We start from the raw sequence: 27,096 nt of genomic DNA, 5'->3' as shown, positions 1-27,096 counted from the left end.
CTTAGGCGCTGTTCCTGCTGAATTGTGCTTAGTACAGGGGAATCCCTATGTGCCATAGTTTTATGGTATCTCTCTGTACAGGCTATGAGCAAACTTAGGGGGCTGTTCCTGCTGAATTGTGCTTAGTACAGGGGAATCCCTATGTGCCATAGTTTTATGGTATCTCTCTGTACAGGCTATGAGCAAACTTAGGGGGCTGTTCCTGCTGAATTGTGCTTAGTACAGGGGAATCCCTATGTGCCATAGTTTTATGGTATCTCTCTGTACAGGCTATGAGCAAACTTAGGGGGCTGTTCCTGCTGAATTGTGCTTAGTACAGGGGAATCCCTATGTGCCATAGTTTTATGGTATCTCTCTGTACAGGCTATGAGCAAACTTAGGGGGCTGTTCCTGCTGAATTGTGCTTAGTACAGGGGAATCCCTATGTGCCATAGTTTTATGGTATCTCTCTGTACAGGCTATGAGCAAACTTAGGGGGCTGTTCCTGCTGAATTGTGCTTAGTACAGGGGAATCCCTATGTGCCATAGTTTTATGGTATCTCTCTGTACAGGCTATGAGCAAACTTAGGGGACTGTTCCTGCTGAATTGTGCTTAGTACAGGGGAATCCCTATGTGCCATAGTTTTATAATATCTCTCTGTACAGGCTATGAGCAAACTTAGGAGGCTGTTCCTGCTGAATTGTGCTTAGTAAAATAGTGTTATAAACAAGAATATATTCCCCTTTATATTCAATTTGGAGAAACCTGTTATTTTTCTTGGAAAGATGACCCCCGGCTCCCGGCGTGTAGGTCACCTATAGAGAGCAGCGCGCGGGGGGGGGGGGGGGTATATATTTAGCTGATCTGGTAGGAAGATCCATTAATGTGGGAAGGAGAGACTGAGAGCAATTATTTCACTAATGAGCAAAGAGCAGGCAGTAACGAGCACTTCCTTCCTGACAAATAAAGGTTATTCCTATCCCACTGTCTCTGTAGGGCCCAGGCATTAAAGGCCACGCTAGCCTCACTCTGTGCATTTCTGTTGGTTCCTGGGTTTCTCAACACTGACCAACTGCACAGGAGCATCTCAATGTTCCAGCTACTAGAAACCAAAGCTCACGTCTAGGGACCATAACCCGTCCCATAGTTTCATGGTATCTCTCTGTACAGGCTATGAGCAAACTTAGGGGGCTGTTCCTGCTGAATTGTGCTTAGTACAGGGGAATCCCTATGTGCCATAGTTTTATGGTATCTCTCTGTACAGGCTATGAGCAAACTTAGGAGGCTGTTCCTGCTGAATTGTGCTTAGTACAGGGGAATCCCTATGTGCCATAGTTTTATGGTATCTCTCTGTACAGGCTATGAGCAAACTTAGGGGGCTGTTCCTGCTGAATTGTGCTTAGTACAGGGGAATCCCTATGTGCCATAGCTTTATGGTATCTCTCTGTACAGGCTATGGGCAAACTTAGGGGGCTGTTCCTGCTGAATTGTGCTTAGTACAGGGGAATCCCTATGTGCCATAGTTTTATGGTATCTCTCTCTACAGGCTATGAGCAAACTTAGGGGGCTGTTCCTGCTGAATTGTGCTTAGTACAGGGGAATCCCTATGTGCCATAGTTTTATGGTATCTCTCTGTACAGGCTATGGGCAAACTTAGGGGGCTGTTCCTGCTGAATTGTGCTTAGTACAGGGGAATCCCTATGTGCCATAGTTTTATGGTATCTCTCTCTACAGGCTATGAGCAAACTTAGGGGGCTGTTCCTGCTGAATTGTGCTTAGTACAGGGGAATCCCTATAAGCCATAGTTTTATGGTATCTCTGTGTACAGGCTATGGGCAAACTTAGGGGGCTGTTCCTGCTGAATTATGCTTAGTACAGGGGAATCCCTATGTGCCATAGTTTTATGGTATCTCTCTGTACAGGCTATGGGCAAACTTAGGGGGCTGTTCCTGCTAAATTGTGCTTAGTACAGGGAAATTACAGGGGTTTTAGGCCGGAACTAAAGGAAGGATCAGCAGAATACAAATATGAAGCCAGTGGAAGTTCATTGCATGTAACATAACAGATGCCCCCTAGTTAGGGAACTTGAGCTTTGGCTGCCGCCGCCTTTCCCATCTGGGTGACAGGAAGCCCGGGCCGTGCGGCTCAGAGCCTGAAGGGAAACAGCGCGGGGAGGAATATGAATGATAAATTGGACATAAGAGATCAAATTGCAGAGGCAGAGAATCACAGAGAGGGGAATGTATCACAGTGTCAGTAGCGCAGACTCTCGTCTCATACATTACAAATGGCAGCGGCTCCGGGGGGGGGGGCTCAGTAGGACCTGCGGGAGGCCCCAACTCTGCCTGATTATTATTATTTGTTCAGTTGTGACCAGGCAATAGGGACACTTACAATAAGGCATTTTGGGGGGAAAGTATTAACACTGTATATGGGGGGGTCTCGGTGCACTTAATGCTTGTGACTTGGGGCAGCAGAGCGCTGCGGGCAACTCATTTATGTTTAATTACCCCCATCACATTAGGAACATGCCCATCAATTATACATGGGCCCCAAAAGCTTTTTCTCACGCATTCCTGTGCGTCGCTTTTATGGAGTAACATTCACTGGCCCTACTGCCCCTACTACTGCCCCTACTGCCCCTAATACTGCCCCTACTGCCCCTAATACTGCCCCTACTGCCCCTAATACTGCCCCTACTGCCCCTACTGCCCCTAATACTGCCCCTACTGCCCCTAATACTGCCCCTACTGCCCCTACTGCCCCTAATACTGCCCCTACTGCCCCTAATACTGCCCCTACTGCCCCTAATACTGCCCCTACTGCCCCTACTGCCCCTAATACTGCCCCTACTGCCCCTAATACTGCCCCTACTGCCCCTACTGCCCCTAATACTGCCCCTACTGCCCCTACTGCTGCCCCTAATACTGCCCCTACTGCCCCTAAAACTGCCCCTACTGCCCCTAATACTGCCCCTACTACCCCTACTGCCCCTACTGCCCCTAATACTGCCCCTACTGCCCCTACTGCTGCCCCTAATACTGCCCCTAATACTGCCCCTACTGCCCCTAATACTGCCCCTAATACTGCCCCTACTGCCCCTAATACTGCCCCTACTGCCCCTAATACTCCCCCTACTACCCCTACTGCCCCTACTGCCCCTACTGCCCCTAATACTGCCCCTTAATACTGCCCCTAATACTGCCCCTACTGCCCCTAATACTGCCCCTACTACCCCTACTGCCCCTAATACTGCCCCTTAATACTGCCCCTACTGCCCCTACTGCTGCCCCTTAATACTGCCCCTACTGCCCCTACTGCTGCCCCTAATACTGCCCCTACTGCCCTTAATACTGCCCCTAATACTGCCCCTACTGCCCCTAATACTGCCCCTAATCCTGCCCCTAATACTGCCCCTACTGCTGCCCCTAATACTGCCCCTACTGCCCCTAATACTGCCCCTACTGCCCCTAATACTGCCCCTAATACTGCCCCTACTACCCCTACTGCCCCTAATACTGCCCCTACTGCTGCCCCTAATACTGCCCCTACTGCCCCTAATACTGCCCCTAATACTGCCCCTACTGCCCCTACTGCCCCTAATACTGCCCCTACTGCCCCTAATACCCCTAATACTGCCCCTACTGCCCTACTGCCCCTTATACTGCCCCTACTGCTGCCCCTAATACTGCCCCTACTACTGCCCCTACTACTACCCCTACTGCTGCGCCTAATACTGCCCCTACTGCTGCCCCTAATACTGCCCCTACTGCTGCCCCTAATACTGCCCCTACTGCTGCCCCTAATACTGCCCCTACTACTGCCCCTACTGTCCCTACTGCTGCCCCTACGACTGCCCCTACTGCCCCTACTGCTGCCCCTACTACTACCCCTACTGCCCCTACTGATGCCCCTAATACTGCCCCTACTACTGTACTAAGCACAATTCAGCAGGAACAGCCCCCTAAGTTTGCTCATAGCCTGTACAGAGAGATACCATAAAACTATGGCACATAGGGATTCCCCTGTACTAAGCACAATTCAGCAGGAACAGCCCCCCAAGTTTGCTCATAGCCTGTACAGAGAGATACCATAAAACTATGGCACATAGGGATTCCCCTGTACTAAGCACAATTCAGCAGGAACAGCCACCTAAGTTTGCTCATAGTCTGTACAGAGAGATACCATAAAACTATGGCACATAGGGATTCCCCTGTACTAAGCATAATTCAGCAGGAACAGCCCCCTAAGTTTGCTCATAGCCTGTACAGAGATACCATAAAACTATGGCACATAGGGATTCCCCTGTACTAAGCATAATTCAGCAGGAACAGCCCCCTAAGTTTGCTCATAGCCTGTACAGAGAGATACCATAAAACTATGGCACATAGGGATTCCCCTGTACTAAGCACAATTCAGCAGGAACAGCCCCCCAAGTTTGCTCATAGCCTGTACAGAGAGATACCATAAAACTATGGCACATAGGGATTCCCCTGTACTAAGCACAATTCAGCAGGAACAGCCACCTAAGTTTGCTCATAGTCTGTACAGAGAGATACCATAAAACTATGGCACATAGGGATTCCCCTGTACTAAGCACAATTCAGCAGGAACAGCCACCTAAGTTTGCTCATAGCCTGTACAGAGAGATACCATAAAACTATGGCACATAGGGATTCCCCTGTACTAAGCACAATTCAGCAGGAACAGCCACCTAAGTTTGCTCATAGTCTGTACAGAGAGATACCATAAAACTATGGCACATAGGGATTCCCCTGTACTAAGCACAATTCAGCAGGAACAGCCCCCCAAGTTTGCTCATAGCCTGTACAGAGAGATACCATAAAACTATGGCACATAGGGATTCCCCTGTACTAAGCACAATTCAGCAGGAACAGCCCCCTAAGTTTGCCCATAGTCTGTACAGAGAGATACCATAAAACTATGGCACATAGGGATTCCCCTGTACTAAGCACAATTCAGCAGGAACAGCCACCTAAGTTTGCTCATAGCTCATAGAGTGATATAAATATATTGTGTTTTAGAGGGTAAGTGATGCTGAGGTAACAGTGGAGGGTTAAACTTGATGCACAGTTGTCTTTTTACAACCCACACTACCATCCAATTTAACAGGAGAAAGCAGACTGGCACTTACAGTACATCTCCGGGCTGGGGTTTTGGAGATTTACTAAGCTTTTGATGATACATTTCCCAATAGGGACACAATCTCGGCTTCCAGAAGGGAATATTTTTAGGAAGATAAACACAAACAACAGGAACTGCTCGGCCAATTACAGAGTTATTAGGCGGCGAGTGAAGGAGCGGCGCGGGCAGGCCGGTTAGTAATTAGGCAGAAGGTTCCAGCCGGGAGGAGACAGTCGCATTGTATCGGGGCCCATTAGCTCAGACTCTCACCGCTCCATCGATTGGGTTTCAGTCCTTGTAGCGGAATCTAAAGCGAGGACAAAGGAGCAGCTCCTTGGGGAGAGTTGTAATGATTTGGGGTTCATTGAGGCCCCCCCGTGAGTAGGATAGAGATAAAGCGTGGGTTAAACAGGCTGGAGTAACCATATCCCCCAATAGAGCCTGTAACGAGCCGGAACTACAGCTTAGTTGCTCAGTTTGCTGCACTCAATAGGCCAGTTTTTCCTAAGCTGTATAGGGCAGTCATACCTGTACCTACCTATATTGTGTGTATAAGGGATCCATGTTGCTGGAAAGATATCTCTTATAATTGCACGTAAAAGTGTCCCTGGGGGTCCTGAAACTCACATCATTCTATTTTATTGCCTGTCTCTTTGCTTGATGAACTGTCTCTACCCCCCCATCCCTGTCTCTTTATCTGCCCTTTTGTCTATGTGTTAACAAAATATCCACTTGTGAAATGCTTAGCACCCTATCCACCCCATTCCCCCACCCTACATTGTCTGTGAATTGTAAGGGCCACAGACCAACCGGTTGCCGTGGAAACCCAAGCACATGGCCTGCTATTCAGAGGGTAAAGGAGAGCGCTGGGATTTGTTGTGTGTCCCTGAGGTCCACATCATTGTCACAAAAAGGGGTCATTTAGGTCTGTGTGTGTGTAACCACCCTCCCATGGAGTGTTTCAATAAGCTACAGCTTATTGTGTGCCCAGAGCATTCCTTCTCTGTATATTTGTATTTATACATTTGGGTAGGAGGTGCCATAGTGTTTCCCTTAGACAGTACAGTATGGGGGTACAGCTTATTGTGTGCCCACAGCATTCCTTCTCTGTATATTTGTATTTATACATATGGGTAGGGGGTGCCATAGTGTTTCCCTTAGACAGTACAGTATGGGGGTACAGCTTATTGTGTGCCCAGAACATTCCTTCTCTGTATATTTGTATTTATACATATGGGTAGGAGGTGCCATAGTGTTTCCCTTAGACAGTACAGTATGGGGGTACAGCTTATTGTGTGCCCAGAACATTCCTTCTCTGTATATTTGTATTTATACATATGGGTAGGAGGTGCCATAGTGTTTCCCTTAGACAGTACAGTATGGGGGTACAGCTTATTGTGTGCCCAGAGCATTCCTTCTCTGTATATTTGTATTTATACATATGGGTAGGGGGTGCCATAGTGTTTCCCTTAGACAGTACAGTATGGGGGTACAGCTTATTGTGTGCCCAGAACATTCCTTCTCTGTATATTTGTATTTATACATATGGGTAGGAGGTGCCATAGTGTTTCCCTTAGACAGTACAGTATGGGGGTACAGCTTATTGTGTGCCCAGAACATTCCTTCTCTGTATATTTGTATTTATACATATGGGTAGGAGGTGCCATAGTGTTTCCCTTAGACAGTACAGTATGGGGGTACAGCTTATTGTGTGCCCAGAACATTCCCTCTCTGTATATTTGTATTTATACATATGGGTAGGGATTTTATTGAAAGTAAAAACATTACAAGTAAAATATAAACATTTCAGAAACAGAAAAGCAAACAAAAATGCATCACATTATTACTCAATGAAATTCAGAAGCAAAGAAGAATCACAAATGAAAATGTACATTTACCCAGAGTGCAACATTCTCTGCCTTTCGCTCAGTCTCTCTGGATTTAATGAAAGCAAGTTCCCTTACAATTGCCCCTGTGACTTGCCCCACTGCTTCTCTCTTCTGACTGAGGGTTAACTTGCAGCGCATATGCCACAGATAATAGCGCATAACAGATATTATAAGATACAGGGTTTCCGTAGTTACCGCGCCAGCACACTCACGCCCCACTATCCCGTACGCCATCTCCGTATAATTCAAGTTCTCCAAAAAACCCAAGTGTAAAGTATTTGCCAGGGAAGATTTGAGGCTCTTGGTAATGACACAGTCTAACAGAAAGTGCTCCTGGGTCTCATCCGTGCCGCAGCCCCAGGGGCATTCCCTGTCCCCCACATTCAGATACCGTAGGTTCCCCCTGACAAACAGTTTCCCCTGGAGGGAGAGCCAAGCATTATCCTGAAACTTTTTGGGCAGTCTCTTACTGTTTAGGAACTTTAGGCTCAGAGCCAGGGTCTCGCTCGTGCAGTCTCTCAGAGCAAGGGGAACACAAAAGAAAACCTCCAAAATCCTGAAATAAATGTTTTTCCTAGGGGCAGACTTGAGTTCCTCCATCCCTATGTGCCACTTCCTAATGAGCTTCAAGGCCTGAGCTACATGGGGTGGGACACAACCTCCTCTTATCCGGACACTCTTCAACCTATCATTGAGCAGCCAGTCCTTGATAAAAGGCGATACCCAGGCCCTAATACTGCTCTCCCACAGAGAGTCGTTCCCCTGAGCCATACCCCCAAGGTTACATTTGAGGAATATGACACAGAAGAAAGCCACCGGGCACAGCATGCCCAAACCTCCCTCCTTTCTCTGCAGGAAAGTTACTCCCCTTTTAACTGGGTTCAGTCTGCTCCCCCAGAGCATTTGGAAGAACAGACTGTGGACTCTTGCGTAGAAAGATTCTGGCAACAAGAAGATATGAGAGACAAACAGAAGCAGAGGGACCAAGAAAGACTTGATAACGTTAATCCTTTCCCTATAGGTCAGCCTCCAAGCCTTCCATCGCTGAACCTTTGCTGCACAGGCATTCAGTTTCTCATCCCAATTTGCCTTTGCATCATCGCCCTTCCCAAATTTTACACCCAAGATCTTAACCCTCTCTGGGGCTACAGGGAAGTCTTTTAGTTGGAAACCCGGCTCTTCCTCTAAGACCCAAAAAGCTTCCGATTTTTCTTGGTTGACAAGAGACCCAGAGGCCTCTGAGTAGCTTCTGATGTGCTCCATTACCATAGACGCCTCCTCTGGTCTAGACAGAACAATGGTCACATCATCCGCGTAGGCTACTAACTTAAAGGGCTGACTCAAGGGAAACCGAACACCCTCCAATGCACTATGCTGTAATGCTCTTAGGAAAGGGTCCAGAGCAAACACATACAAAAGTGGACTGAGAGGGCACCCCTGTCTTACCCCTGCTCCCACCTCAAAGTCTTTGCCTCTCCAACCATTAATCAATGGAAAGCTTCTTGCCCCTTGATACAAAGTCTGTAACCATCTGACAAACTGACCCGGAATGCCGTATTTCAGCAAAGCAGCCCATAGGTATTGGTGATTAACTTTATCAAAAGCCTTTGCTTGGTCCAAGGTCAGAAGATACTTTCCCCATTTATGGACTTTGCACCTCTCTAAGGCCTCTCTTATTGTAAGGACTGCTCCAAAAATGCTACGTCCTTCCACTGTGCAGTACTGAAAAGAAGATAGTAAAGTGCCAGCAAACTTACTTAGCCTTGAAAAGAGAATTCTTGCAAGAATCTTTCTGTCAGTGTTAAGAAGAGCAATGGGCCTCCAATTCTCAACATGCCTTGAGTCCTTCCCCTTTGAAAGCAGGATCAAGGAAGAGTATCCCATAGAGGGAGGAAGACTACCCTTCTCCAAACTCTCATTGAAGACTTCAACAAGAACAGGAGCAAGTCTGTCTTTAAATCTTTTGTAAAACTCTGCTGTTAGACCATCAGGCCCTGGGCCTTTTTCATTTGCTGTTTGTCTATGGCCTGAATCACCTCTTCCAGTGTTATTTCTGCTTCCAAAGTGGAAAAATCCAAATGATCAGTATCGGGACCTGGGGTCGCCTTCAAGAAAGCCTCGGTCTTTCCCTTATCCAAAACTCTTTCCCTGAAAAGCCCAACATAGTAAGATCTAACGGCTTCCAAGATCCCCTCCCTTGACGTATGAAAATGACCCTGGGAGTCATAAAGACCCTCAACCAGCTTTTTCTCAACAACCTCTTTGCAATTCTGGCAAGGATCTGGGCAAACAGAAGCCCCATAATCTCTTTCCAGAACCAAAGACTTGTACCGGCTGTACTGATGTTGCCTGATCTGTTGCTTGAGTCGGTTTCGCTTTTCAGCCCCCTCCCCTTCCGAAATACAGATCTCTAGCTCCTTTCTCAAGGACTGATACCTCCTCTCCTTCTCCCTCCCTTTTTTATAAGAGATAGACTTGAAGAGGGACCGGAAAGAATCCTTGGCTGCATCCCACCATACAGATAGAGAATCATACAGCTCAACCTTTGATATCTGCACCAGCAGCAGATCCTCAAAAGATTGTTCTGCCTGTTCTCCTTCCAGGGAACCTACATCAAGTCTCCATAAACCCCTCCCAATCTTGGGCTGGTTCCGGATACCATACAGAAAGGAGAGTACCGAGTGATCTGAGAACTCAACGGCCTTCTCACAGACCTCTGTAAAGGATTCACCTTTCTTAACAAAATCATATCTATTCTGCTGCTCCTCTGCCCACAGAAATACGTATGTTTGCCTGCCCGACCCCCCCATGTGGCCACATCTACTAAACCCGCATCCTCAGCCAACTTATTCATAAATGAACCCTCATATTTACAGAATCTGCCAGTCCTGTCTACTGCCCTCAGGACTTGGTTGAAATCCCCTGCCAAAATGACTGGACTTGATGTATACAGGTACGGTTTGATCTCTAATAAGAGTTCCCTTCTCTCTGAGGGCCCCTGGGGGCCATACACATTGATCAATCTGATCAGATTCCCTTGCAATACAATGTCAAGCATCAAACAACGCCCAACCTGGATTTCTATGATTTTTTTAATTTCCAACCCCTGAACATTTTTGAAAAGTATTCCTACCCCTCCTGCCGGCTCCTCAGCAATAGACCAAAAGGAGGGCCCGTGCCACCAATCTCTTTTGGCTTCAAAAATCTCACTTCTGGTTGTGAGCCTGGTCTCCTGCAAGAAAAGGATTTCAGCCTCCACCTTTCTAAAAAAATCAAAAGCCAAAAATCTGGTCTTCCTATTCTTGATGCTACAGACATTGGCTGTAAGGAATGGGATAGGATGATCCATCATTAGGTCTTGTTTTGCTTCTGCCTACCACCAACCCCTTCATCACCCCTTCTTTTCACCTGAACTTTTGGGGTACTCTCTGCCCCCTCCAGGTCAACCACCACCTCCTCCCCTGGGGACTCTGCCTCCTGACTCTCCTCCCCACTCTCTTTCCTCTCTCTTTTTTTCCTGTCCTTCTTTGCCAAGGCCCTAGCCTTCCTCTCCTCTTTCCTCTCCTCTTTCCTCTCCTCCTCCCGCAGCTTCTCCTCCTCTTCCTCAGCGAGATCCCCCCAGGTTTTACCATCTGGCAGGACAAATCTGTTGTCTGTTGCTACCGTCATTTTTGGGGGAATGTTTTTATTTTTCTCTGAGGATTTTCCCCCCGCCACACTCCACTCCCCTTCTCCTCTAGGCTTACTGACCCTCTGCTCTCCTTCCTTTTTCCCACTGTTCCCCTTGGGTAACCTCCCTTGTGCCCCACCCATCACCTTAGTAACTGGGGCAGAGGATTCAGGCTGCACAGCCTCCCTCTCTGGTTCCACTACCTCTGAGGTTTGATCCCCTTCCTCCAGAAGTTCCATTGAGAGGCTCATTTCCTCCTCCAAATTAGAACATTCTGCCACCATATTGTGCCATGCGTCGGGGCAAGAGCTGTGGGCGTGGCCTAACTTTAAGCACAAATTGCAGCGGATTTTCTGGCATTCCTTACTGGGGTGCCCAGTCTCACCACAGAGGGCGCACTTTAGAACTGTGCATTTAACTGCAAAGTGCCTGTTTGATCCGCACTTGAAGCACACCCTGGGTTGGCCGGGGTAGAAACAAACGCCCCTGTCCTTCCCAATAAAAAAGGAATTGGGGAGGTGCTTGGGGACATGGAGATTCATGTGCAGTTTGACCTGCACCTTCCACCCTCCTACCCAGAAACCCTCCTCATCATACAGTGGGGTGAAGGGGGACAGAACGGTGCACTGTCTCTTTAGCCAGATCAGCACATCATCCGGGTGCACAGACTCAGTCTTAAACATGATGGTGACTGTCTTGGTGTCGGGCCTGGAGACTGGGGTCACCCTAAACCCCTCCCACTCTGGGGCACCTTTCTTACCCTCATACCTGTGCCAGAAATCATCCAACCCCTGAGACAGTTTGAAGCCAAGATCAAACTCAGTGTCTGTGACACTTATCAGCCCACTTACGTCTGCAGGGGTAAAACCCAGGGACTGTTTGATGAGATTCCTGCCCACAAACCTGCGCCCCGGGAACTCACCCCTCTCCTTCTCCCACTTGATCTTCACTACATTCTTCCTCCTACTGGCCGCACTCTCACCCGCCATAGAGACATTCTGCTGAAACAGTCTCTTACCATCCCAGGCACCTCTCCTCCCTTGTGCCCCTTCACTCTCGGTATTTACAGGGGGATTCCCTGCACCCTCTGTGGCACCACTATCACCCACTCTTGCTGCAGCATCACATACGGTTTTATCAGTCAATGGTGCAGCCATGCCAGTACTCCCAGCAGCCATGCCAGTACTCCCAGCAGCCATATTAGTACTCCCAGCAGCCGTGCCAGTACTCCCAGCAGCCATGTCAGTACTCCCAGCAGCCGTGCCAGTACTCCCAGCAGCCATATGAGTACTCCCTGCAGCCATGCCAGTACTCCCAGCAGCCATATGAGTACTCCCTGCAGCCATATGAGTACTCCCAGCAGCCATATGAGTACTTCCTGCAGCCATGCCAGTACTCCCAGCAGCTATACCAGTACTCCCAGCAGCCATATGAGTACTCCCAGCAGCCATGTCACACTGCACACTCACATGAGGCACACTCCCACCAGACACACTCACAGTATTAACATTATTGCATGGCAAAGAATCAGTCAGTGGATCCCAGGAATCCGCACATGACGGACCCCCATTCCCACCCGCAGGAGTCACAGTCACTTTAGGAAAAGCAAAAGAGTCTTTCAAAACCTTTTTCAGTTGGTTTCTCTCCATTTCCTGGAACCTCCTGCGGTTATTATAAAGCTCTCTCCAGGGCTCTATAACTGCCAGAACCCCGGTAATGTTACTTTCAATGTCCTCCAAGTCTTTATTTAAATAAGCAATTTTTTGAATAGCTTTTGCTCTCTGTGCCCCCCTAAGGGCCCCCAGTCCAGCCACCATATTGTCTATACTCCCCTCCAAAATGTTCCTTTTCTCCTCCAGAATGTTAATGTCTCTCAGAGCCCTGATGATCTGGGTCTGATTGGGCCCAGCTGAGCCCACAGTCTCTGGCTTCCCAGCGCCATTGCTAGCAGCTGTCTCTCCCCCATCACACAGGTGCATTGCTCCTACCTGGGCCATTGCAGCAGTCTCAGAGCTCTCTCTCAGCGCCTCCTCAGCCACTTCCATAGCCACACAGCTTGCGGCCTCAGCACTCTCCATGGCTGCCTCGCAGCCTGCAGCACTTCCCTCCTGGGTCCCAGCATGCCTTGCAGCAGCTTCCTGGCTTGCCTCTGAACTGCAGCTCCCAGCAACAGAACTGCCGTTTCCTACAGCAGAACTGCAACTCTCTGCAGTAACCTCGGCTTGGTCGTCCAGGGTGTTCGCTCGCTCAGGGACCTCCATTACAGATGGAACGCCGCACGTGCCGGTACTTTCTCCTTCCTTGTCACTCTTAGCCATGGCCTTCACCTCCTTGCGCACCTCACTGCTCTCAGCCGCTGCTGCCAGATTGGGGGGAGCAGCCTTCCTGCTGGATCTCAGGCAGATCCTCACTCCTTTACCCGGAGTTACTACAACTTTCTTCCTCATTTTTTGGAGGAAATGTTTTTTGGGGAAAATGCAGGAAAAAAAAAAAATAAAGAAATCTCCTGAGAGAAATCCTCACAACCTGCAAGGTTTGCAGGTAAAAAACACTCCTCCCAGACCCAAAAAGGGCCTGGGAAACCCTCACAGTCTGGAGCTCACACACACACCTCCTCTCAGTATGGGAGTACAGCTTATTGTGTGCCCAGAACATTCCTTCTCTGTATATTTGTATTTATACATATGGGTAGGAGGTGCCATAGTGTTTCCCTTAGACAGTACAGTATGGGGGTACAGCTTATTGTGTGCCCAGAACATTCCCTCTCTGTATATTTGTATTTATACATATGGGTAGGGGGTGCCATAGTGTTTCCCTTAGACAGTACAGTATGGGGGTACAGCTTATTGTGTGCCCAGAACATTCCTTCTCTGTATATTTGTATTTATACATATGGGTAGGAGGTGCCATAGTGTTTCCCTTAGACAGTACAGTATGGGGGTACAGCTTATTGTGTGCCCAGAACATTCCTTCTCTGTATATTTGTATTTATACATATGGGTAGGGGGTGCCATAGTGTTTCCCTTAGACAGTACAGTATGGGGGTACAGCTTATTGTGTGCCCAGAACATTCCTTCTCTGTATATTTGTATTTATACATATGGGTAGGGGGTGCCATAGTGTTTCCCTTAGACAGTACAGTATGGGGGTACAGCTTATTGTGTGCCCAGAACATTCCATCTCTGTGTATATGAGCAGTCAGTAATACATATCATGCATATCACGCTGGTTCGTACAGGAGCGGCGCTCTCAGGTTGAGAGACAATGGCGAGAGGAGCACTAATGCTGCGGGAGTGTCTCCGGGGAGAATGTGCCTGGAAACGTTATTGCAGCCAATTTATCAATCAGAGAGAGAGGTTTCATTCACGTTGATTCCAATGCCCCACAGAGCAATAAAGGGATTAAAAGGCCTGTCCTCGCTGTTCTCTGAGCTTCGTTAGTAATTCAAGGCCAAGTAAAACTGAAAAGGAAATGTATCTACCAGTTCAGTGTCCCAGTTTAAAAGCTGAAACTTTTCAGCCACGCCTTTATCTTGGCCACACCCCCATCTGTCATGTGATTCCTAAAATCTGCCTTTTATTCTTAAGTCACAGGCCCATGGTATCTCTCTGTACAGGCTATGAGCAAACTTAGGGGCTGTTCCTGCTGAATTGTGCTTAGTACAGGGGAATCCCTATGTGCCATAATTTTATGGTATCTCTCTGTACAGGCTATGGGCAAACTTAGGGGGCTGTTCCTGCTGATTTGTGCTTAGTACAGGGGAATCCCTATGTGCCATAGTTTTATGGTATCTCTCTGTACAGGCTATGAGCAAACTTAGGGGGCTGTTCCTGCTGAATTGCGCTTAGTACAGGGGAATCCCTATGTGCCATAATTTTATGGTATCTCTCTGTACAGGCTATGAGCAAACTTAGGGGGCTGTTCCTGCTGAATTGTGCTTAGTACAGGGGAATCCCTATGTGCCATAATTTTATGGTATCTCTCTGTACAGGCTATGAGCAAACTTAGGGGGCTGTTCCTGCTGAATTGTGCTTAGTACAGGGGAATCCCTATGTGCCATAGTTTTATGGTATCTCTCTGTACAGGCTATGAGCAAACTTAGGGGGCTGTTCCTGCTGAATTGTGCTTAGTACAGGGGAATCCCTATGTGCCATAGTTTTATGGTATCTCTCTGTACAGGCTATGAGCAAACTTAGGGGGCTGTTCCTGCTGAATTGTGCTTAGTACAGGGGAATCCCTATGTGCCATAGTTTTATGGTATCTCTCTGTACAGGCTATGAGCAAACTTAGGGGGCTGTTCCTGCTGATTTGTGCTTAGTACAGGGGAATCCCTATGTGCCATAGTTTTATGGTATCTCTCTGTACAGGCTATGAGCAAACTTAGGGGGCTGTTCCTGCTGAATTGTGCTTAGTACAGGGGAATCCCTATGTGCCATAGTTTTATGGTATCTCTCTGTACAGGCTATGAGCAAACTTAGGGGGCTGTTCCTGCTGAATTGTGCTTAGTACAGGGGAATCCCTATGTGCCATAGTTTTATGGTATCTCTCTGTACAGGCTATGAGCAAACTTAGGGGGCTGTTCCTGCTGATTTGTGCTTAGTACAGGGGAATCCCTATGTATCTGTCAGGAGTAGACAGGCTATTAAAAAACATTTGGAGCTGTTCCGGATGAGTTGTGTTTAGATCAAGGGGATTGCTAAGTCAAGTTGACTTTACAATATGTCTCTATATACAGGTTAAACACTATTTTTGGCTGTTCCTACTAGATAAGATCATTGCCCTGACTGACCACTTGCAGGGGAGGTTACAGTACAACAGGAGGTTTATGGGAGAGAGTAAGGAAGGCCTATGCTACATATAGGGAAATGATTATACATTCCCACCCCTATAGTTACAATACACAAAAACATAGGTATATTTGCCCTTTAATATAAAATGGAGGGCACGGAAGGTCCATTCTACTTGTTGTTGATGTTCCGACTCTGCAGCAAGAAGCGCCGTGTCTGTAGCGCAGCGATAGGGAGGCAGCTGATTGTTTGTAATGGGTTTAAACTATGTTTACCTGATGTGCTGGCAATTACTAATAATCCGCTCTAAGTTGTTTACACGGATGGGATCGGAATATGAATAGACCCTCATAACCGACATGAACCGGCCCGACGGGCACTTAAAGGGGAAGTAATCCTCATATGTGTGTGTGCGGCATCATGGAAACACTTACTTCTAAGCCACATTCTCCCATAGACTTCCATGGATTTGTATTCATAGCTATTCCCTGCACTGCCGGCCCCGACTACTGAAACAATGTAGCAGAATTTCGCTCGTTCCATAACGGCGAATGAGGAGGGAGATTTAGGGGCAGATTTATCAAATCACGAGTTCGAATCCCGAATGGGAAAAATTCGGATTGGAAATGAGAATTTCTGAAGATCGCAGATATCACGAAAATGTCACGATAATATCGTATTGGCAATCCGAAAGTCACAAAATTTTCGTACCGTACAATTGTAAACAGCGGTAAAAAAGTCGTTCGGCGTACGAAAATGTGCCCCCTAGAGAAGAGGTTGTGGGAAATAGAGGCTATTAATACATTGGTCGTATCTAGGCAGGATCAGCATTATATTTGGTTTTACTTCCCCTTTAAAGGCCAACATTGCAGAATAGAAGTTTCTTTTTGCGCGTATTCCCTCCCCCGGATCCTTCGCAGCGTTTGTCAGGGGAGAAAGTATTTAATCAGATTCTTCCTCCGACATATCCGTAAGCCTGAGACACAGAAAGCAGAAAAGATCAGTATAAATTTCAAATCTTATTCCAACGGGCCCTAAGGGGCCATACACGGTGGCCGATATCGGGCTAATTTGGCCCTAGGGCCAAATGGTCAAATTAAGACGGTGGGTATATGGGCCGTCAGACTGATCAACGAGCCGATACAGTCTCCGATATAAAGGGAAAGTAAAACCTTCCCAACTGAGATCTGCCCAATTACGGCAGATATTAGTCGGGTAGGCCCATCGGAGGGCACCATACTGGGGCAGATAAGCTGCCATATCCGTCTGTAGGACCCACTGAAATCTGCCACCTTCAGGCCTCCTATGTCTACTCTGCCCTAATCCAATCTGGGTCGGACTGGGCCGCCGGGACAAAAGGAAAAATCCTGGTGGGCCCCAGACGCGACCGTTGCGGCGCTCCCTCTGCCGCGACTGACGCGTTAAATGTATGCGCTTAGGGGAGGACGTCGGGTGGGGGGCCCCTGTGGGGGGGGGGGGGGGGGGCAGGGCACCTGTAGGGCCCCAGTGGGCACTTCACCCCCAGTCCGACCCTGAATCCAACGGACCCCTAATCTCTGCACCAAACTGCAGGTAACTTTCCCTTTAAGTCGCAACCCGACTTTGCGATGACTCAGGATAGCACCTTGAAAGACATCGGTGGCCACATTATTTAGGGGGTGTCCCTCTGTGTACCCCCTCCAAGACACCCTCTCTTGTCTTCTCTCAACTTGGGGGTCTCAGGCTTCCTGCCCTCTCTTTTCTATCTGCGACCCTCACTGAGCGCAGCTAAACCCGGACACCCCTCTTCACCCCAATAGATTCTCCCACCATTAGAGCAATTACATGGGATTCGGACTGCGCTATCTGCTAATAGGGGGGGGGCACCAACCTGATTTCTGAAAGCCCCAAGCTCCTTGATTCTCCTTTCCAGTGGAAAGCAGATTTCTGCTTCTGTTTGTGCTGTGAGATTCTCCTCTCTCTCTGCTCTCTCTGTGCTCTCTCTACTCTCTCTCTCTGCTCTCTCCCCCCCTCCCATCTGCCCCCCCCCCCCCATCCATCTCTCTCTCTCTGTGCATGGGAAAGTGGGTTAGTGAAGGAGTCCTGTGTAAGATCCAGATCCTGCTCAGTGTGCCTGGCTCAGCATCCTCAGCCATAGCAGCCCATAGGCTCTGCTGCCCACCTCCCCGGGATTGTATGGGGGTCTGCGCTTCACACCCAGGCAGGGGGCAATAAGGCACTTCAGGATATGGAGCTATTTTTATAAGAGATCTTGGAATTGGCTGCAAACAGTTGGGGATTGAAGGACTTAATTTTCGTGGTTGATATTTTTCCCATTTTAACCCCTTTTGGTGTGCGAAGTTGTTTTTCATTTTTGGTGGCAAGTTTACATTTTTAAGGGTATTTTTGTTCCTTTTTTTAACCATTTTTTGGTTTTGATTTCCAAAATTGACCATGGTTGGGCGATCTCAAGCAGACAGGAATCAGCTGCCCCTCTTGCTTCTCAGACTGCTCTGCCTTCTTCCCACAGGGCTGCCGGTACGCAGCGGGGATTTTAACCGGAGCACCGACAACATCACCGTCCGGCAAGGGGATACAGCCATTCTCAGGTAGGGGGCGCTGTGCCTGTTTTTGTTTTTTTTTACTATGATGTTGCTGGATACAGGATGCTGGAAGGGACTAGGACCAGGGATACAGAAGCCAGGGCTGGTATTAGGGAAGGGGCATTTGCCCCCGGAGCCCTGGCACAATGGGGCAAGTGGAATATCCTACATGTGTGCACTGAAATAAATGTTATGCAATATAAAACATAATTTATACTTTGCTTTATGTTCCCTTCCCTTCTACATACACATAAGTTGCCCCTATCTCTTTAAATACCCCCTCTCATACCCACAGCTTTGCCATTGGGCCCCTTTTTTAATTAACATTTGCCCTGACTGCGAGTTATTGCCTCTAATCTCAGGTCTCTATCACTGTGTGTGATGGAGTGAGATATGGCACCCAATAGAGTCAGCTGGAGTTTGTTATATTGTACCCCCCACAGTGTGAGTGTTTGTGACACTGTACCCCCCCCCCCCCACAGTATGTGTTTGCGACATTGTACCCCCCCTGGTTCTACAGCAGTGTGAGTGTTAGGGACATTGTACCCCCCCCCCCCCAGTTCTACAGCAGTGTGAGTGTTAGTGACATTGTACCCCCCCTGGTTCTACAGCAGTGTGAGTGTTAGTGACATTGTACCCCCCCCCAGTTCTACAGCAGTGTGAGTGTTAGTGACATTGTACCCCCCCAGTTCTACAGCAGTGTGAGTGTTAGTGACATTGTACCCCCCCTGGTTCTACAGCAGTGTGAGTGTTAGTGACATTGTACCCCCCCCCCTGGTTCTACAGCAGTGTGAGTGTTAGTGACATTGTACCCCCCCCCAGTTCTACAGCAGTGTGAGTGTTAGTGACATTGTACCCCCCCAGTTCTACAGCAGTGTGAGTGTTAGTGACATTGTACCCCCCCTGGTTCTACAGCAGTGTGAGTGTTAGTGACATTGTACCCCCCCCCCCCCCCAGTTCTACAGCAGTGTGAGTGTTAGTGACATTGTACCCCCCCTGGTTCTACAGCAGTGTGAGTGTTAGTGACATTGTACCCCCCCTGGTTCTACAGCAGTGTGTGTGTTTGTGACATTGTATCAGTAACTACCCCCCCAATTGCACAGCTCTGATACCCCAAAACCCACTGCACCCCCCAACCCTCCCTCTTGTAGCCCACTCTCCTCTGATCACAGTCGCTTTAGTCACACAACATGCTCCAGCTATGTAGAGGTTAATTTCTCGCCGCTATGCATGCCAGTGCATCACTTTGGCTTCTGTTTGGGCAAAGGGGGTTAATGTTTTCTGCAAAATGCAAACCCATTTCAGCAGCGCTTGTGCTTTAACAGCCAGGCATTCATTGGGTTAAATATACTTGTGCTTTAGCTGCCAGGCATTCATTGGGTTAAATATACCTGTGCTTTAGCTGCCAGGCATTCATTGGGTTAAATATACTTGTGCTTTAGCTGCCAGGCATTCATTGGGTTAAATATACCTGTGCTTTAGCTGCCAGGCATTCATTGGGTTAAATATACCTGTGCTTTAGCTGCCAGGCATTCATTGGGTTAATATACCTGTGCTTTAGCTGCCAGGCATTCATTGGGTTAAATATACTTGTGCTTTAGCTGCCAGGCATTGCTGGGGTAAAATCATGTTTACTGTAATGTCCGGCATTTAATGAGTTAAATATACTTTTACTATAGCTAATGGGCTTTTGTTGGGTTAAATATGCTTATACTAGAGTTGGTATTATGGGGTTAAAAGCAAGTGTACTAAAGCTGGCAGGCAATTCATGGGTTAAATATCCTTGTACTATAGCTGCCAGGCATGTAATGGGCGAGATGCACTTGTACTGGAGCTGCCAGGCACCCAGTAGCTTTAATGCACTTGGGCTACAGCCTGGAATGGTTAGTGTGTGCCAGTATGTGCCAGTGTGTGCCAGTATGTGCCAGTATGTGCCAGTGTGTGCCAATGTGTGCCAGTATGTGCCAATATGTGCCAGTGTGTGCCAATGTGTGCCAGTATGTGCCAATATGTGCCAGTATGTGCCAGTGTGTGCCAATGTGTGCCAGTGTGTGGCAGTATGTGCTAGTGTGTGCCAGTGTGTGCCATAGGGGTACCTTTATATGGAGTGTACCTGGGTGTTTGTGTTTAGTATAGTGTAGAGGTATGTGTGTATGTTACAGTATGTAATGTATAGGTGTGTATGTGTGTGTTATATCAATGTGTTAGTTTGTGTAATTCAAAGGGTTGTGTTAGTGTGGATAATATAGAGGTATAGACTAGACTGTGTGCTAGTGTGTCAGTGTGTGCAGTATAGGTATGTGAGTGTGTGTCTTGCTATGTCCTTGGTAGGATATATATGTGTGGGGAGTGTATGTGTGTTAGTGTTCCCATAGGCTGACAGTCAGCAGTGTGTATGTTGTATTTGTATTATTGTGTGCTTGTAATGTGTGTGAATGTACAACGTGTGTACTAGTATGTCCCGTGTTTCCACTGGTTGTGCGCTGTGTTTATATGTGTGTTTGTGTGATCCCTCAGCTGTGTTTGTTTGTATGTCTTTATATTATTTGTACTAGTATCATTGTGCCAGTTACACTGTGTGCCAGCTGGGGTGTGGGGGTCAGTATGTACCCTATGGCACTAGCTGGCAGTCAGCAGTGTGTGTGTGTTTATCTGCATCTGTGTGTTATTGTGTTAACCCAATCCCATTGGCTGGAGTGTTTTTTGTGCTGTGTGTGTCCCTAGCTTGGTTATACGGTGTATTCAGTTCATGCTGTGGGTTGCAGGAGGGGGGGGACATGATTATGGGGGGGACGGGTATAAATATCTGTTTCTTGTAGAACACACAGGTGGGGTTCAATAGGGAGGTACTGGTGCTGCTGGCATGGAAGGGGTTAAATGCCAACAACAATATCACAGTCCCTGGTGTGGGACCAACAGAATGAAACTTACTGTTGTCACTGTGACTCTGACCTGGTGCCCAGTGTTGGTGCCCGGTGTGCCCGGTGTTAGTGCCCAGTGTTGGTGCCCAGTGTTAGTGCCCGGTGTTGGTGCCCGGTGTTGGTGCCCAGTGTTGGTGCCCAGTGTTGGTGCCCAGTGTTAGTGCCCAGTGTTAGTGCCCAGTGTTAGTGCCCAGTGTTAGTGCCCCTTACACACTCCCCTTCCTTGCTCTGCAGGCTGCACTGGGATAAACAGTTTCTGCTACCTGTGTTGTAATTCAGGGGTTAACACGGACTGTACCATGATGTACTGTAGGTGTCTGTTTCTATGTATCAGATCTCTCCAATCAGATCGCTTCACTCTGTGCTTATGCTTAACCCCCGTCCTGCCGGTCCTGCTTCTGACACAGCGCTGAACCCCATTGGCTTTTGCGAAGAGGTTAAACCGTGTGTTATTATGCGCTGATGCCGGCTGGCAGTTGTGTCGCAGGAACACGGCACTTTGCTTGGTTATCCTCCAGCTCAGTGTTTGTGCCATCCCCCAGCATGCACCACTGTCAGCTCGTCTGTTATGTAACCCAGTTCCCAGCCATGTGTGCGAGTGTACCGGCCCCACTCCCAGTCGTGTTCTACCCAGTGTGCCCAGTATGCCCAGTACACCCAGTGTGCCCAGTATGCCCAATACACCCAGTGTGCCCAGTATGCCCAATACACCCTTTGTACCCAGTGTGCCCAATACACCCAGTGTGCCCAGTATGCTCAGTATGCCCAATACACCCTTTGTACCCAGTATGCTCAGTACACCCAGTATGCCTAGTATACCCAGTATTCCCAGTACACCCAGTATGCCCTTTATACCCAGTATTCCCAGTGTGCCCAGTATGCCCAGTGTGCCCAGTATGCCCAGTATACCTAGTATACCCAGTACACCCAGTACACCCAGTATACCTAGTATACCCAGTACACCCAGTATACCTAGTATACCCAGTATGCCCAGTACACCCAGTACACCCAGTACACCCAGTATACCCAGTACACCCAGTATGCCCAGTACACCCAGTATACCCAGTATACCCAGTACACCCAGTATACCTAGTATACCCAGTATGCCCAGTACACCCAGTACACCCAGTACACCCAGTATACCCAGTACACCCAGTATGCCCAGTACACCCAGTATACCTAGTATACCCAGTACACCCAGTATGCCTAGTATACCTAGTACACCCAGTATACCCAGTACCCCCAGTATACCTAGTATACCCAGTACACCCAGTATACCTAGTATACCCAGTACACCCAGTATACCTAGTATACCCAGTACCCCCAGTATACCTAGTATACCCAGTACACCCAGTACACCCGGTATATCTAGTATACCCAGTACACCCAGTATACCCAGTACACCCAGTACACCCAGTATATCTAGTATACCCAGTACACCCAGTATACCAAGTACACCCAGTACTCTCTCCATCTTGCCCTACTGTCTCCATCTTGGAGACATAATTTGGATTATTGTGACATCACTCATGCTATAGTCAATCATTTAACCTGCTCTAAATGTATAACAATGTGCATCATTCATGTATTGGAATGAATAAACCTTATGACTGTGTTATCTTATAATTCAATCAACTCCTTTATAGATAATTACAGAAATCATATATTATGTGACATCATTCATTTATTATAAGGAAATTGCCTTTAATTATAACCAACTGCGGCATCACAATAATAATGTGATTAGTATTATTGTGACATCACTTATATGATAAAGTTGAACATCATTCCACCGAGTGTGTTATTATAAGAATATTATAGTTGTTCCTGCATTATAATGGTTAATATAATATATGATATATAATTATACCAATATTATATTATAGTTGTCACATCTATCCTAAAATAATAATCATAATAATGTCGACAAATGTTATTACAGAATTATACAAATTGTGACATCACTTATTTATTATAATGCATGGAGTCCCGCCTCCCGCAGACGTGATATATTCTGTTTCAATAATTGTTATTATTACTAAACATTTACAGTGGATTTACATCAATTATATTATTAATATAAAGTAAAAGACTACATTTTAACTGTATTACAGTGCGATTGTGACATCACTCATCACATGTTTTGGAAAGAAATGTGTAACAAGATAATTGGCTACACTGGAAGTATAGGGTCATGTATTATACTGGCAACTATGTCAGCTGACCCATAGTTCCCTGGCCCTACTATTTCTAGTATCCCAGGATAGCCAATGGCTATAGGGATCCCAGGGATGTACTGTAGTTCAGCAATAGCATTTTATAAGGATAACACCCCCAACTAAGTATTATAAAGATATTATGAGTCAACTTGTAGTCCTATTCGAGTCCATTGCTATGTAAGTGCGGCTGCACATCTATAGGCCAAGGGTTTATTTATGAGCAGGTATTTATATTAAATAACATTAAATAAAATGCTCATTTAGTGCCTTTCAGCGGTGATTATTAGGTAAATAGCAATATATATATTTATCATGCTGTGTTTATAATTAAAGACAGATATATATAATATTAACTCCCCCCAGGGAGCCCGGCCTTATGAATAACGATACAATAACTCTGCACTGAGGACGGTTTCATGGCTCCTAATTATTTGGGATTTCCTTACGCTGGTTCCTGGGACGGCAATAGGTGACTGCAAATCCCATAATTCACAGCAAGGCAATTCCCGGCCTATGGAATCACGGCAGGCCAATGCAGTGGACATTTTCATTATGCCAAAAGCAGATTTGGGTGTAGTTCCCCTTTACCAAAAGCTGTCGGGTTTGTGTATGTAACCCCAGCGTTCTGACCCTCCTCCCATAGAGGGTTATGGGCCCATTGGCTGCCCCCGTAGAAAAACATCTAAACTTGGAAAACAAAGGCAAATGGCGCCGCTGCCGCTTTATAAACCATAATGCTCTGCGGAAATTCCTTGGGCCCCGGCTCTTCCCATTTGTAATTATTATTGGGGTTCGGAGAGATTTCTGCAGCCACGAACTGGAGGGTCCCCTGCAGGGTCCCCTGTGATGACTCATATAGGGGTGGGACCAAGCGCTACAGGGTCCTCTCTGATGACTCATATAGGGGTGGGACCAAGCGCTACAGGGTCCCCTCTGATGACTCATATAGGGGTGGGACCAAGCTTTACATGGTTCCCTCTGATGACTCATATATGGGTGGGACCAAGCGCTACAGGGTCCCCTCTAATGGCTCATATAGGGGTGGGACCAAGCGCTACAAGGTCCCCTCTGATGACTCATATAGGGGTGGGACCAAGCGCTACAAGGTCCCCTCTGATGACTCATATAGGGGTGGGACCAAGCGCTACAGGGTCCCCTCTGATGGCTCATATAGGGGTGGGACCAAGCGCTACAGGGTCCCCTCTGATGGCTCATATAGGGGTGGGACCAAGCGCTACAGGGTCCCCTGTGATGACTCATATATGGGTGGGACCAAGCGCTACAGGGTCCCCTGTGATGACTCATATGGGGTGGGACCAAGCGCTACAGGGTCCCCTCTGATGACTCATATAGGGGTGGGACAAAGCGCAACAGGGTCCCCTCTGATGTCTCATATATGGGTGGGGCCAAGGTCCACAGTGTCCCCTCTGATGACTCATATGTGGGTGGGACCAAGCACTACAGGGGAGGGGTCAGCACTATTATATCACCAAAGAATACTTGAAGTTTGACCTTCCGCCTACCCAAACGCACAGCTGGGGCTCAAACCTATATGTAAACCTGTGGGTTTCGGTTAAAACCCGAGGGAAAAGCAGCGCCTACTAGTGGCGAGGCTGTAAGTACAAACTCTTCACCTGGCATTGCTGCCACATGGCATCAAGCAACCAATCAGCAGTTAGCTTTTAATAACCTTATGCAGTTAGACTAATGGAAGGATCTTATTGGCTAATGTGGCTAAGATGTACTTTTCACATGCGTATGAGCTTGAATGAGATGAGAATAAAAGCCGTTTGTACCTATTATGTATCCCGTGCCGCTAGACTGATATTTACTATATATTTGTGTGAATATTTCTATTTAAACCATAAAGGGAAATCTGGTTTCTCAGGGGATTTATGTCCATTTAAAACCAATATAACAGCCGCGTATTCATAGACATAACTGCATGTTTATTGTGCCGGCGCTGCACTAACGTTTATGGTGGGGGGATTGTGCGAGCCCCTCTCTGTTTGTTTGTAGTCCCTTATCTGTTGGGAACGGGGGGCTCGTGCCGGAGAGTTCTGCGCCTGGAAGTTTCATAGACTGAAGTGATGGATATATGGTCTGTGCGGCGCCGGCAGAGCATTACATTACGGGCTCAGCAATAAACTGCACGCAGAGCCGGGTATAAATCAGGACTTGGGCCCAAATATTTATTCTTGGATTTAAAGTACAGCTCCTAGTGCCATAGGCTGGATATGCTTAGCAGCTCCCAGTATCTATCAGAATAGCACTCAATGGTAAGAAATCCAAGTCCGGCTTGGGACTCCTCCAGTTACATGGGAGTAGGAGAAACAATAGGTTAGCTGAAAGCAGTTCTAATGTGTAGCGCTGGCTGAAAGCTCAGACTCAGGCACACTTTACTGCTGCGCTGCAAGTTGGAGTGATATCCCCCCCCTCACCCCCAGCAGCCGATCAGCAGAACAATGGGAAGGGAGCAAGATAGCAGCTCCCAGTAGGTATCAGAATAGCACTCAATAGTAAGAAATCCAAGTCCGGCTTGGGACTCCTCCAGTTACATGGGAGTAGGAGAAACAATAGGTTAGCTGAAAGCAGTTCTAATGTGTAGCGCTGGCTGAAAGCTCAGACTCAGGCACAAGGCACTGAGATGGCGCCTACACACCAATATTACAGCTACAAATACATTTGTTGGTTGAAGAATAAAAGGTTAAATGGCAGAGGGAATTATTTGCTGTGTAACAGTCATTTAGAAATAAAAAGTGCCCCATACAAACCATGGAGTGTCCCTATATATCAGCATACTGCTGAAGGAGGAAATACCATTTGCATTTACTGCCCATTATGCCCTTTTTGCCACACAAATATAACTAAACATCATATTGGGAAGCTTTATTACGGGGCTGTATCATAATACAAACATAAAGGGAGACATCAGGGCAGAGAGGATACAGCAGCCGCATTGTTTTATTCTTTTATTCCCACTTGGATTTTACCTTGACAATGTTAATGTAGCCTTTATGAGTAAAGATCACATGTTCCTTTTCTGCCCCCTGGCTTGGGGGGGTCTCTGTAGGCTCAGATGGGTCCCCGGGGGAAACGTGTTCTTCCAGGTCGTTGCATTATTTCATTTTTCTCTTATCGCTTTCTCGCTTCTGTAATTGCAGTGGGAATATAAATGGTAACACGTTCCAGCCTTCAGCTTTAGTTACCATCAATGGGCAACGGTGATATGTATGGTATGTGGGGCCATATAGGAACAGCTCCGTTCTACATCTCGTATTGCCTTAGTACTTTGCACTTATGCATATTGGTGCCCCCATGTACTGGGGCCCAGGGCACGAGCATGCTCAGATCCTTCTGCAGATAAAAGCCATATGGGCACATAGGGAGCACTTGGTGGTATAGTGAAAAGGAAAATACTTAAGGGGTCATTTACGAAGACCCTCAACTAAGGGGCACAGAGACTTGTGGCACCTCATATAAACTGGAAGCAATGGGGCAAGGTTCCTCCTAGTTGGCAGAGGGACCAGGCCTGGGCTGGTCCACCAGGTTTATCCCAGTGCCCCCACCGTCCCAGTCGGACCCTGGCCCTATCTAGAAAATATGCTCTTGCTTAATAGACATGTAACGAAGGAGAATCATAGTACAGGTATAGGACCTGTTATCCAGAATGGGACCAAGGATATTCCGGATAAGGGATCTTTCCTTAATTTGGATCTCCATACCTTAAGTCTACTAAAAAAATCAATAAAATATTAATTAAATCCAATTAGATTTTTTTTTATCCAATAAGAACCAATAGAATTGTTTTTTATCCAATAAGGATTATTTATATCTTAGTTGGGATCAATTACAGGTACTGTTTTATTATTACAGAGAAAAGGGAATCATTTAACCATTAAA

At 47.3% G+C, this 27,096-nt stretch overlaps 1 protein-coding gene across 15 annotated transcripts in view; it reads left to right on the top strand.

Annotated features, from left to right (window-relative positions):
- Positions 1-27,096, top strand: part of lsamp (limbic system associated membrane protein) — a 1,312,976-nt gene that overhangs the window by 898,759 nt on the left and 387,121 nt on the right. For 10 of the 15 annotated variants that reach the window (XM_031895608.1, XM_031895613.1, XM_031895605.1 and 7 more), the window contains exon 1: positions 17,530-18,059. In XM_031895608.1, coding sequence (XP_031751468.1) covers positions 17,905-18,059 — 155 coding nt within the window. In that variant the 5' untranslated portion in view covers positions 17,530-17,904. 15 annotated transcript variants of the gene reach the window in all.

This window comes from Xenopus tropicalis, chromosome 2, assembly GCF_000004195.4.
Source record: "Xenopus tropicalis strain Nigerian chromosome 2, UCB_Xtro_10.0, whole genome shotgun sequence".
In the NCBI taxonomy this organism is placed as follows: Eukaryota; Metazoa; Chordata; class Amphibia; order Anura; family Pipidae; genus Xenopus; species Xenopus tropicalis.
The sequence above is the reverse complement of the archived record's forward strand: the minus strand, read 5'-3'. Positions and strand labels throughout refer to the sequence as shown.